This window comes from Schistocerca nitens, chromosome 6 (genome assembly GCF_023898315.1).
Source record: "Schistocerca nitens isolate TAMUIC-IGC-003100 chromosome 6, iqSchNite1.1, whole genome shotgun sequence".
Lineage (NCBI taxonomy): Eukaryota > Metazoa > Arthropoda > Insecta > Orthoptera > Acrididae > Schistocerca > Schistocerca nitens.
Window position 1 is genome coordinate 742,474,781 of NC_064619.1, and position 12,752 is coordinate 742,487,532.

General features: G+C 40.0%; 1 protein-coding gene across 1 annotated transcript in view; it reads left to right on the forward strand.

Moving 5' to 3' along the window:
- Nucleotides 1-442: 442 nt before the first annotated feature.
- The window catches only part of LOC126263615 (UDP-glucosyltransferase 2-like), a 74,567-nt gene continuing 62,257 nt past the window's right edge, over nt 443-12,752 (forward strand). Inside the window, exon 1 of the mRNA XM_049960702.1 lies at nt 443-721. Within this exon, the coding sequence (XP_049816659.1) occupies nt 443-721 (279 nt within the window). The remainder of the gene's footprint in view (nt 722-12,752) is intronic.

Below are 12,752 nucleotides of genomic sequence, written 5' to 3' on the forward strand. Positions count from 1 at the left end.
AAGAAAACATGAGAAAGTATCTGCTGATTGATGGGAAAGGAAATTATAGTAATGGTAAAGAGAACCCTCCGCCAAGCACAGTACGGTGGCTTGCGGAGGATGTATGTAGATTTAGATTTCCGCCCTGGAGCATACAATGGATTTAAACTCAGAGAGATGCTCTCTTTAGCGACATGTGACATTTTTCTGTATGTCTCACACATTTCAAACTATCGTCTTTTGATGTCACAGAGATACATACAAATAACTTTGTATACAAACGTTCAGTTCTCTGCAGCAAGCAGCAGCAAGATGGAGGAAGCGAGAGTAAGCAGTCTGCGCAATGAGTCGGAGTCTTGTTGTGCGCTAAAAGGAACTTGCAAATATTGAATGTGTGTTCAGTACCGGTAATACTTGCTTGCAGCCGGGCAGCTGGTACTACAGGCGCCACCACTCGTTACAGATGTCGCTGGCTCCATTCAACCCCGCCTTACTGTGCCTGGCGCTGGTCCTGCTACTGTGCCCTGCGGGCGCGCCGGTGGAGGGCGCGCGCATGTTAGTGGCGTTGCCGCTACGTGCAGTCAGCCACTTCTGGCTGCTGCAGCCGCTGTTGCGCGCGCTGGCCGCCAGGGGTCACCAGCTCACCGTCATCTCACATTTCCCACAGCAGTCGCCACTGCCCAACTACACCGACGTCAGCCTCAATCGCGGCGACTACCAAGGCCAAGTTCCACCGCCTTACGCAAGTTCTCTGCACGCAAGTCGTGTGAAAAGTCAGCCGTGACGCATACATTGCAGCATGTGACACTACAGGTCTTACAAGTTTCAGTACAGATTTCTGTGGGAAGCTGATCAGCCAGAACATTATGGCTGCAGACCAACCATCAATATAAACCCTTACTGGCGATAGTAGCGTTACCTGGTGAGGAACAACTGCTAGTCAGACACATGCACAGTAAATGTAGTATGCATGTGTCCGTGCTAGCATGGAGAAGAGGCGCCATCTATCTGAGATTGACTGAGGGCAACTGGCCTGGAGGCTTGGTAGGAGCATTTCAGAAACTACAACATTTTTCGTGTGTTCGAGGAGAGCTGTGGTGAGTATCTTCAACACACGGTGAAAGCAAAGTGAAACTATGTACAGACGTCGTACGGTTGGGCAACCACCTCTCATTACAGATGATGGGCGTCATAGGCTGTTCAGACCGGTAAAACAGGAGACCCATTTAACTGTCGCAGAATGAATATCAGAATTTAATACTCTGCTGGGTACAAGTGTGTCTGAACACAGAGTGTACTGAAAATTCCTGTTATCCATTCCAAAGATGGGCATTCTGGTTGTTAGGTAGGTGGTCATAATGTTTTGGATGATCATTGTATTTCAGCCGAATTTAATAGTTCATGACTACACATTTCAATGCATGCAAGATATCGGTAGCATATAACAAAGTTAACGCCTTTAGCGGGTACCTTGTCAATTGCATATTGATTTCTTGTGGGCCCTGCATGGAGCCGAGCATTCGCGATGTATGGGAGGCAGGCCAACTACTGTTTCAAAATTTCGTTGCGTGGACCGTCTTTCTCATTGACATACTCTCTCTAGCAGGGCGGCCTGCTGGACTGCCCCCCTTTGCACAGATCGGGCAAAATGACATGACACTAGTGCAGAAGCGCTTTCCCGTCGTGAATAGTGCCGCGTGAAAAATAAGCCGACTACTGTGACTTCAAAATTTCGTTGCGTGGACCGTCTTTGTCGGTAACACACTCTCTCTAGCAGGCCGGCCTGCTGGACTGCCCCCCTTTGCACAGATCGGGCAAAATGACGTGACACTAGTGCAGAAGCGCTTTCCCGTCGTGAATAGTGCCGCGTGAAAAGTAAGCCGACTACTGTGACTTCAAAATTTCGTTGCGTGGACCGTCTTTGTCGGTAACACACTCTCTCTAGCAGGCCGGCCTGCTGGACTGCCCCCCTTTGCACAGATCGGGCAAAATGACGTGACACTAGTGCAGAAGCGCTTTCCCGTCGTGAATAGTGCCGCGTGAAAAGTAAGCCGACTACTGTGACTTCAAAATTTCGTTGCGTGGACCGTCTTTGTCGGTAACACACTCTCTCTAGCAGGCCGGCCTGCTGGACTGTCCCACTTTGTGCAGATCGGGCAAAATGACGTGACACTAGCGCAGAAACGCTTTCCCGTCGTGAATAGTGCCGCGTGAAAAGTAAGCCGACTACTGTGACTTCAAAATTTCGTTGCGTGGACCGTCTTTGTCGGTAACACACTCTCTCTAGCAGGCCGGCCTGCTGGACTGCCCCACTTTGCACAGATCGGGCAAAATGACATGACACTAGTGCAGAAGCGCTTTCCCGTCGTGAATAGTGCCGCGTGAAAAGTAAGCCGACTACTGTGACTTCAAAATTTCGTTGCGTGGACCGTCTTTGTCGGTAACACACTCTCTCTAGCAGGCCGGCCTGCTGGACTGCCCCCCTTTGCACAGATCGGGCAAAATGACGTGACACTAGTGCAGAAGCGCTTTCCCGTCGTGAATAGTGCTGCGTGAAAAGTAAGCCGACTACTATGACTTCAAAATTTCGTTGCGTGGACCGTCTTTGTCGGTAACACACTCTCTCTAGCAGGCCGGCCTGCTGGACTGTCCCACTTTGTGCAGATCGGGCAAAATGACGTGACACTAGCGCAGAAACGCTTTCCCGTCGTGAATAGTGCCGCGTGAAAAGTAAGCCGACTACTGTGACTTCAAAATTTCGTTGCGTGGACCGTCTTTGTCGGTAACACACTCTCTCTAACAGGCCGGCCTGCTGGACTGCCCCACTTTGCACAGATCGGGCAAAATGACATGACACTAGTGCAGAAGCGCTTTCCCGTCGTGAATAGTGCCGCGTGAAAAGTAAGCCGACTACTGTGACTTCAAAATTTCGTTGCGTGGACCGTCTTTGTCGGTAACACACTCTCTCCAGCAGGCCGGCCTGCTGGACTGTCCCACTTTGTGCAGATCGGGCAAAATGACGTGACACTAGCGCAGAAACGCTTTCCCGTCGTGAGTAGTGGACCATCCTGTCGTCCCGAAGCTGTGGCTACCTCAGTTGACTCTGGCCTACTAGCCTGAAAACATCGAGCTTTCTCGTTGCTCTCTCTTTACTATGGAGCATGCCCTTGCAGCCTTAGTGCACTGTAGAGTGAGGGAAAGTTCTTCACAATCAAACACGTATGACTGTATGCAATGCTATTAAATTTTTGTTGGAAGAGACAGACCAGGAAGCCGAAATCTCATTAAAAATACTGTTATGAAGAGTTAAAGGAACTGCCAGCTACTCCAGTCAACAATATACGGAGTAAAGAGAAAGGGCGAAAATGTAGCTAATTGTATGAGTGTAAACCAAGGCTTCACTGCTGCAGAAAGATGAAGGAGAAGGAAAATTTAATTTTTATGTAATATTCCTGAAGAACTTATTACAGAACTTACGCAACTTCTACATGACACATGTTCTTTATTTTACGCTGTCAGTGCTGTAATAAGTGATATTGTCTGCTATGTATACCAAATTTTTATCCCTTTTTTGTTTTGTGAGATTTGCTTCTGGTAGTGCCTGGCCGATCTCTTCAGCCTTCGGTTGATCCTTTCTTTATGCACGTATTTCTTTTTCAATGCTCTTAGCGAGAAACTATATTGTATCGATTTCTCATAATACTGACATTACAAGTTAATACTGTTGTACTTGCACCTGCTAGCTCTAACTTAAAAGTTAGGAGAGATGTGCATTCATCGATAGGTTTCAGCTGTAGAACCACACCTCCCCTAACATGCAGTGGACCCTGAAGCTACCGTTCTGTTCCTCCCACCTTCTACCACATAAGTATCTCGCTGCCTGCACTGTTACAGTGCTAAGTAGTATGATGCAGTTACCAAAAATACTCGAAATAATCGACTTTGAGTTTTACAAATGCAGTTAAGAACAAAATGTTTCAGTCTATTCAGCCAAATTGTCCCTAACAAAATTATACAGCTGTGGAGACGAAATATGCTGTGGTATAGTCACTTTTTATCCCTTTAAATAAATATGTATTTGCTTATTGCATATAATTTCAAGGAGGTATTGACTGCAATTACATCTCATATCAACATTTGTACAAATTTGTAGTTTATTTATTTCAGTGGAATTAAATATTTCAGTAAAAAGATTAAGCATAAAGCTTTATAGTCTCATAATCAATAGTTCATTGTTCGATTTTCGCTACAGGAAGTTTTTGAAATTTTCATTAAAATTCGACATTTATATTATCTAATTCAAATGAAAATTCACAAATATTGTACCATAATTCAAAAATGCATTTTCTCAAGTTTCATCAGGAAACAAAGCTATTACACATAGCAGATCAGAATCTAGTACAAAAATGGGAAGCATCTTATAAGGAAATCACAAATAATTTACATAAAAAAACTTATCAGTTATGCTATTCTTTTATTTCATTATGTATTATTAGCTCATTATTAGGAATTCATGAGGCATATTTGTTGAATATTAATTATTGGTCTTAAATCTAATGTTAATTGTGAATAAAAGAAAGCTTATACAAAAGTAGAGGAAATGTGACTTCCAAGGGAACATAAGCTACTCAAAATTCTCATTTTGCTGTTCACTTTTGAATGTCATATTTATACTTTAAATGTAAGGTTCTTTAATTTGATGCTTCCCATCATTGTACCAAATTGTAATTTATCAAGAAAATACAATTTTTCATACAATTACTAACTAAAAAGGAAAATATATTTACATGACATGTGACTCTGATAATATTACTGAAGTAAAATAAAACTAAAAATCTAACTCTAACACATAATTTTTGTTCCTGACAGCACTTGAGAAATTTCAGCATACATCTTTTCCAGTCATTTTGAGAATTACATCTTATTTCTATACAATTCATCCTGAGAACTGAACTTCATATCCTATAAGCATGAAGGCAACTGGTCATCTCCTCGTAAGTGCAATGCAGTTATTATGAACTAGTATGTATAATATGTTCCGAGACAAAAAAAGAAAAGTTACATGTTGCCCATGGAAGTGACAAGGTGGCCTAACTCTCATTTAGATTATCTTGAAAGGAATATTATATACTGTGATTTAATATACTGAAACATGGCCAGTGGAGCAAAGACCATTTAATTATGTGGGAAAATGTACTGGACCATATAAAAAGATTTATAAGTCGAGGAGTATGTTGTGGCTTACTTCACATAAATACATCTCTTTCTAAAGCCTAACAAATCTCACATTCAACAGTTCACTAGGTTTCTTAGTTCATTTTTCCCACACAGATCGAAAAAGATCTTGAAAACCCCTTCTCATGCCAGTCACCAACTGCCCTGTCCATTCAAATATCTCTCTGGATGGTCAATTCTGGCATTTACACTACATTCCTTAATAATTCTGTAACAGGCATCAGTGTCCTGTGTCTCTGGAGATATAAATGCAAACAAGCATGAGTGCCATTCAGGACTCCCAAACAAGCTCCACTTGTATTCACTTCCAGTCAACTACCTCCTCCAATCTTTATTCTTTATGTTTTTATAACTAACCTTGCCCCCTGCATAACTAACTGCTATAGTCGTTCCTCAAGTTGGAATTTTATTGCTAGCGTGCATGAAGTTCCATTCCTTTGTTACTCCTTTATCGTTTAACACACAGTGGATGACCCAAGTCCATCTCTTCATCATGTACCTAATAAGATGACATCACCAATCCTTCTGACACCTATGCCTCATTCATGACTGAAATCATTTTTATGCAGTGGTCCTTCAGTCCTACCACACATATTTAACCAAGTCCAAGACGCCACCATCACAATTGTGGCTATCAGTTATAGATCGATGGGCATCATCACAACAGCAATAAAAGCGAGTACTTGTACCTGATGACAAGGGACGTGGAGGGTCACATCAACACATCTCAAAAATGATGGCTTTAATGTTTGAGACCTGTGATCTGAATAGCTTAATTACCTCTGAAAGTAAGAAGTAAAACACATTAAATAAAAAAAGGTTGTGTAAAGAAATGTTTAGAGAAATGCGATAAACACATTCCTGGAGCTGGTAATCGAAATCACTATGCACATGTTATAACAAACATATGGTTCAGCTGAACATTTCCAAGTAACCAGCAGCTTTCATTTTTTAAACATGCAGCTAAATGTATACTCTTAAGGTGCACAACAGTTGTCCTTTTTTCTTCTTTGATACATTATTAGGATAACAAGGAGAGAACGAGCACTGACTGTGTCATCGATGACATATGGTCTTAGCCACTCCCACCCTTTCCCCCTGACAAAGGTCAACTACCCTTCCTATTGAATTATTGGTGGGAAATTCAAATTCAAAAATAGCAGGCCAGTGTGTTTCCTAAGACAGTAGGGCTATTGTCCTAAGTATTAAATGGCGGCAAATTCTGAATGGTGCAGTGTCATGCTGACTAACTTGGAGTACAGGGTCTATGGCATCACAATCCAAGACTTGGATTGTCAGCACAAGCTGATCTATAGCGGCATTTTCCAAGATGGCTGACTTAGAATCCAAGGCAGCTATAGAAAATGGCGATTGGGCTTCACTGGCGCAGGTCTATGACGTCACAGCCCAGCTCAGACCTGTTAGGCCACTTATAAGTGTGGAAGCCTGGTGTGCTGTTCTGGACGTGAGATACTGGTATGGCTCTACCATGACCTCAGAAACTGAGATGGGTGCTCTGGAATAGAAAATGGCGATCGAATATACCGACCAGGGCGTACTGGGACAGGCTCTAAGTTGTCAGAATCTGAGTTCTGGAATACTGGCACTATGACAAAAGGGACTAATGGTATTTGTGCACATTAGGCCTGTCTGATGACCTATTTTACATGTTTCCCCTGGCCACTAATCACTAAAGGGTGTACAATCACGTCTCCAAATTTTAAGTTTGAATCTCTCCACAGGTGTCTTTATTCAGAGAAACACATCAAGTGGCAGACTTTTCAGACACGCCCCCAGACCTATTCCCTCCACGTTAAAGTGCACTGTACACTATGTAATTCAATAGAAACTTTTGCATCGTGATCTAAACAAATATTTCTTCATAGAAAGCCTCCTTTTCCCAGTCGTGAAGTCGGCCACTGTGCACCACTGACACTCAGTGGCTTGGGTGGAGCTGACAACTGCTGGGGTTGTTGTGTTGTCTAAGACATAAGGGTCCGGTAGTTGGTAGTCAGCCCACCATTCGTTTGTGACAGCTCCAGGGAGAGACGGACACTACCTGCATACTACCTAATCGATTTCCTAATGAGAACAATGTGAAATGAGTACAGAAGCCCCTATACCCAATGCTACAGTGGGCACTTGTGTGGTGGTGATGAAAAAAAAAGAGAGAATAATATGTCTTATTTCTAGTTTGTATGTTATTGTTCAGTTTCCAAAAAATGGGAATTCATGAAATTTCAAGTAAATATTTTGGAAAATGTTCGAAATTATGACCAAAAACAGGATTTTGCATGTTTTTCCCAGAATATCAGAAAATCACAACAAAAAGGCGTCAACAGAGTCATTGAATAAGACTAGGCGTTTCTTTGTTAATTTTCATCACATTTTCATTATTGTTTACGTACTTTCATTATTTTTTCGAATATTTTCCCTATTTTTCGAAACTGACTTCTAATGACAACTCTTTTACCTATCATTTCGTCAAATTGTCTACCACTTCCCATGATATTTACCTGAATTTTCATGATTTTTACATTTTCTTGAAAACTGAGTCAGAAAGTTCCAGCAGCTTGTTTAGTGCATGCCACATCAAGTAGCTGCACTCCCCAAACTGGGCAAAAGGAGGTTAGACAAAAAAGATTATATGTAGTTCAAAGCTAAAAATATAGTTCACATATTAGCATAGAAAAATACTCAAAATGCAATTATATAGCACTAAGATCAGGAACATAAAATTAAATTTAAATAATTTACAGAGGTCACAGATTGTGACCACTGAAATATTGATGTAAGAACTGTATTTATTACTGATTCTGGCCTATATTCTCTTATTCTATTATCTAGAAAAGAAGCAGCAATATAGTTTAAAATGCTAACAAAAGATAATTTACCATTTACCATTAAAATATGGTGAACATAAAGTACAGAAAGAAAGAAGAAAGACTTATGATCGAATTCAAAAATCAAATAAAAATTGAAGGAATGCAGAAACAACAACTTGCTGTAGAGCTCTAAGAAGAAAGTCATTGATTAAAAAATTCAGAATGATAAACTGTAAAAAGCTAAAGAGAATTGTAAGACATAATCTATATACTGACCTACTTAAAAAAGTTATTTTCTTTAAAGTTGCTGGTACAACTAAAAATTAATTAAATCAACATTATCTACACACAGTACTGGTGAGTATCCAAATAACAAATTTTATTCTCTATGTATCCAAGAATGTGTCAGCTATAAAGTAATCGAAGATAATGTGATGATACATTTGAAGCTGAAAATGGGACACTTCCAAAATAACTCTTTCTTTAATTAGTGTTAACATGAGAAATTAGAAAAGTACGAAACACTGTTGAAAACTAGCATTACAACTTCCAACTGTATTTTTTCTGATATCCATATTTTTTTCATTCTTGGAAAAACTCTTTCTATAGGTGCATTAGCACCTAGCAGTGATAATCCAAATTCTACTGTCTTAGAAAGGGTGCTGAATAATAACTTTTGAGAGGAGAAATACTGAAAATTTCAACACATCTGAAATGAAATTCTTTTCACACATTATTTCACTTAGCAATTTTATTTGCAGTAGCTCATTGCTTAACATAATAGATTCGTTGAACATTATCATCAATATTTTATTATTGATTCAACAAATGCAATTCTAACCACTGGCAAACATACTTCAACATCACTCCATTTTAGGACATTGTTGAGCAAGATCCATACAAATTACTCATAACTTCGAAACTACTAGTCCAAACCATTAGGCATTTAATACATGAAACATAGAAATCATATGCTGCTGTTTGGAATCCTCGACTGCACTTAACTTTCATCTTCTAATCCATCTAAAACACATTCTACAACATGTGGGGTGAAATTTCTCTCCTTTTTCTGAGTCATATTTTCCTTCGACTTGGAAAGGGACATAGCTGCTTCAACACTTGTTGTAAGCTAACCTTCTACCTGGAGAACTGCCTGGTGGAAAGTTATGGTTAGGTTTGGCAGAAAAAGGACAACTTTTGCCAACAGATTTTCAAAGATGGATTGTCTCATCACTGGACATTTTTCCTGACTAATAAAATAGGACTTCAGTATAAGTAAAAGTGTTCTTCCAAGTGCTGGCATTAATGCTAAACATATAGTGGTACTATAACCTAATTATTTTCTGTACTCAGTCACAAGAAAGCAGCATATATCCTTCAGTGATTTAATTCACTTGGTGCATGTGTGAAAATTAAATTTTCTCACTGTAACGTTCCCACACTATGTACAGGATACCTGAAGGTGGCAGCGCCGCTACCCAGCTGCCATGGCTACAAGCCAGTGTCCTGTAATGGGGTGATCGTTGTATTACTCAAAATCTCCAGAACGAAGGAAGCCGGATGGCTAAATTTAAGAGACTCTTGGCATACAACAGGAACAAATGACTAGAAATAGACAGTGCTTTCAAATTGGTCACATTATAAAAGATAAAGAAGCAGAAGTAGCAAATGAACTAAATTCACAAATAATGACATGGATATCATAACAGAAACCAAAAATAAATCGAAAAGTCCACAACAATAAAGAGACATAACTGAAAGACCTAAGTCGAAACAAGGCCCCGGGAGTAGAAAACATTCCATTAGAACTACTGACAGCCTTGGGAGAGCCAGTCCTGACAAAACTACCATCTGGTGAGCAAGATGTATGAGACAGGCGAAATTCCCTCAGACTTCAAGAAGAATATAATAATTCCAATCCCAAAGAAAGCAGGTGGTGACAGATGTGAAAATTACCGAACTATCAGTTTAGTAAGTCACAGCTCCAAAGTACTAACGCGAATTCTTTACGGACGAATGGAAAAATTGGTAGAAGCCTACCTCGGGGAAGATCAGTTTGGATTCCGTAGAAATGTCGGAACTCGTGAGGCAATACTGACCCTACGGTTTATCTTAGAGGAAAGATTGAGGAAAGGCAAACCTACGTTTCTAGCATTTGTAGACATAGAGAAAGCTTTTGACAATGTTGACTGGAATACTCTCTTTCAAATTCTGAAGGTGGCAGGGGTAAAATATAGGGAGCGAAAGGCTATTTACAATTTGTACAGAAACCAGATGGCAGTTCTAACAGTCGAGGCACATGAAATGGAAGCAGTGGTTGGGAAGGGAGTGAGACAGGGTTGTAGCCTCTCCGCGGTGCTCTTCAATCTGTATATTGAGCAAGCAGTAAAGGAAACAAAGGAAAAGTTCGGAGCAGGCATTAAAATCCAAGGGAAGAAGTAAAAACTTTGAGGTTCCCCGATGACATTGTAGTTCTGTCAGAGACAGGAAAGGACTTGGAAGAGCAGTTGAATGGAATGGATAGTACCTTGAAAGGAGGGTATAAGATGAACATCAACAAAAGCAAAACAAGGATAATGGAATGTAGTCGAATTAAGTCGGGTGATGCTGATGGAATTAGATTAGGAAATAAGACACTTAAAGCAGTAAAGGAGTTTTGCTATTTGGGGAGCAAAGTAACTGATGATGGTCGAAGTAGAGAGGATACAAAACGTAGACCGGCAATGGCAAGGAAAGCGTTTCTGAAGAAGAGAAATTTGTTAACATCGAGTATAGATTTAAATGTCAGGAAGTCGTTTCTGAAAGTATTTGTATGGAGTGTAGCTATGTATGGAAGTGAAACATGGACGATAAATAGTTTAGACAAGACGAGAATAGAAGCTCTCGAAATGTGGTGCCACAGAAGAATGCTGAAGATTAGATGGGTAGATCACATAATTAATGAGGAGGTATTGAACAGAATTGGGGAGAAGAGGAGTTTGTGGCAGAACTTCACCAGAAGAAGGGATCGGTTGGTAGAACATGTTCTGAGGCATCAAAGGATCACCAATTTAGTACTGGAGGACAGCGTGGAGGGTAAAAATCGTAGAGGGAGACCAAGAGATGAATACACTAAGCAGATTCAGAAGGATGTAGGCTGCAGTAAGTACTGGGAGATAAAGAAGCTTCCACAGGATAGAGTAGCATGGACAGCTGCATCAAACCAGTCTGGACTGAAGACCTCAACAACAACAACAATATTATCTACAGTGGGATCCCTCAAAGGAAAGATACCTGCGCTGGACTTGCTATTCTGTGGAGGAAGACTTTAAAATCAAAATACATTGTCACACCTTCATCAGTGAACGAATAATTATGGTCAGAATAATGATACCAAGAGGTTATCTATCGGTAATTGGAGTATTGTCCAATAAGAAGCAATAAGAGACTCCATGACATCTTGCAAAGAACCCTATATAAGATAAACAAAATCAACAAAAATGATTATCTGATAACAGCAGGTGATTCTAATATCCAGGTTGGTAACTCTTCCATGCCAAATGTTGCTGGTTCTGAAAGAGAAAATGTAATAAATAATAATAGACGGAGACTGAAGGCATTTTCATTGAATAATGAGTTAAGGATTTCATTCTACACGTATAAACTGATCTAAAAATATACCTAGTCAGCTAGAGGCTCCGCAACAATTATAGACTACGTAAATGCAAATAAGAAAACTTGGTCTTTAGTGCAAGACTCAAGCGACTTCAGGCGTCCAAGTGACTCTTCAAATCATTTCTTGTTAGTCTCAAAAATAAAAATACATAAAGGATGGTAATATCTTCCAAGCAGAAACACAATAATGCTGATACAACATTTGAAGGACATTTACTTCAAAAAGATAGCATTTACGTATATCAGAAAGGGCTTGAGGAACACATGTTTAAATACAAAATGGATAATATCAACTAGTCACCCAGGAATGATATAATATAAAGGAGGCACTAATTGACGTTGCGACAGGAGCACTTGGCACAAGAAAAAAATTTCAAAAGGAGCTAGCTATACTGGAGTGATGAAATACTTAGTCCAATTGAAGATAAGAAACATACATACTTCAAAATGTTGCATTCCCCAGACGAACAAGACCTGAGACAGGATTATGAAAGGAAATCAGTTCCAGTCAAAAGGGAAGACATGCATGTTTAAAACCCTAGAGGCGAAAAACATATTACAGATTTTGAAGATGATATGAGAGGAAGACAAGACAAAGATTACAAAGTAATGAAACGTTTAAACAAAGAATATAAGGAAAATCTGAAAATATACACAACATCTGAATGTAATTAGTTACACTACAATGAAACCCTCTGCACAGATGTGCAAGATTCACAGGTCGTTCTGTTTCAACCAGACAGGAACACACACTTAACAACGTTGGAGGCGCTACGGAATGCAGTAACGTACAGCAAGAACAGGAAGACTCCAGGATGTGACAGAATTAATAGAGAACCTATTAAATATGCACGAAATGTTGCAGAAGTAAGAACACTCAGTTTTATGAATATGTGCTGGCTAAGCGTCTATATGCTTTAAGACTGGAATAAGGCTCAGATACGCTCAATTTATAAGAAAGGAAACAGATGTGAATGCCAGAAGTACAGAGGTAATAGCCTTCTGAATTCATGTTATAAATTGTATGCTAGAATTTTAACAAAACGACTACCGCCAATC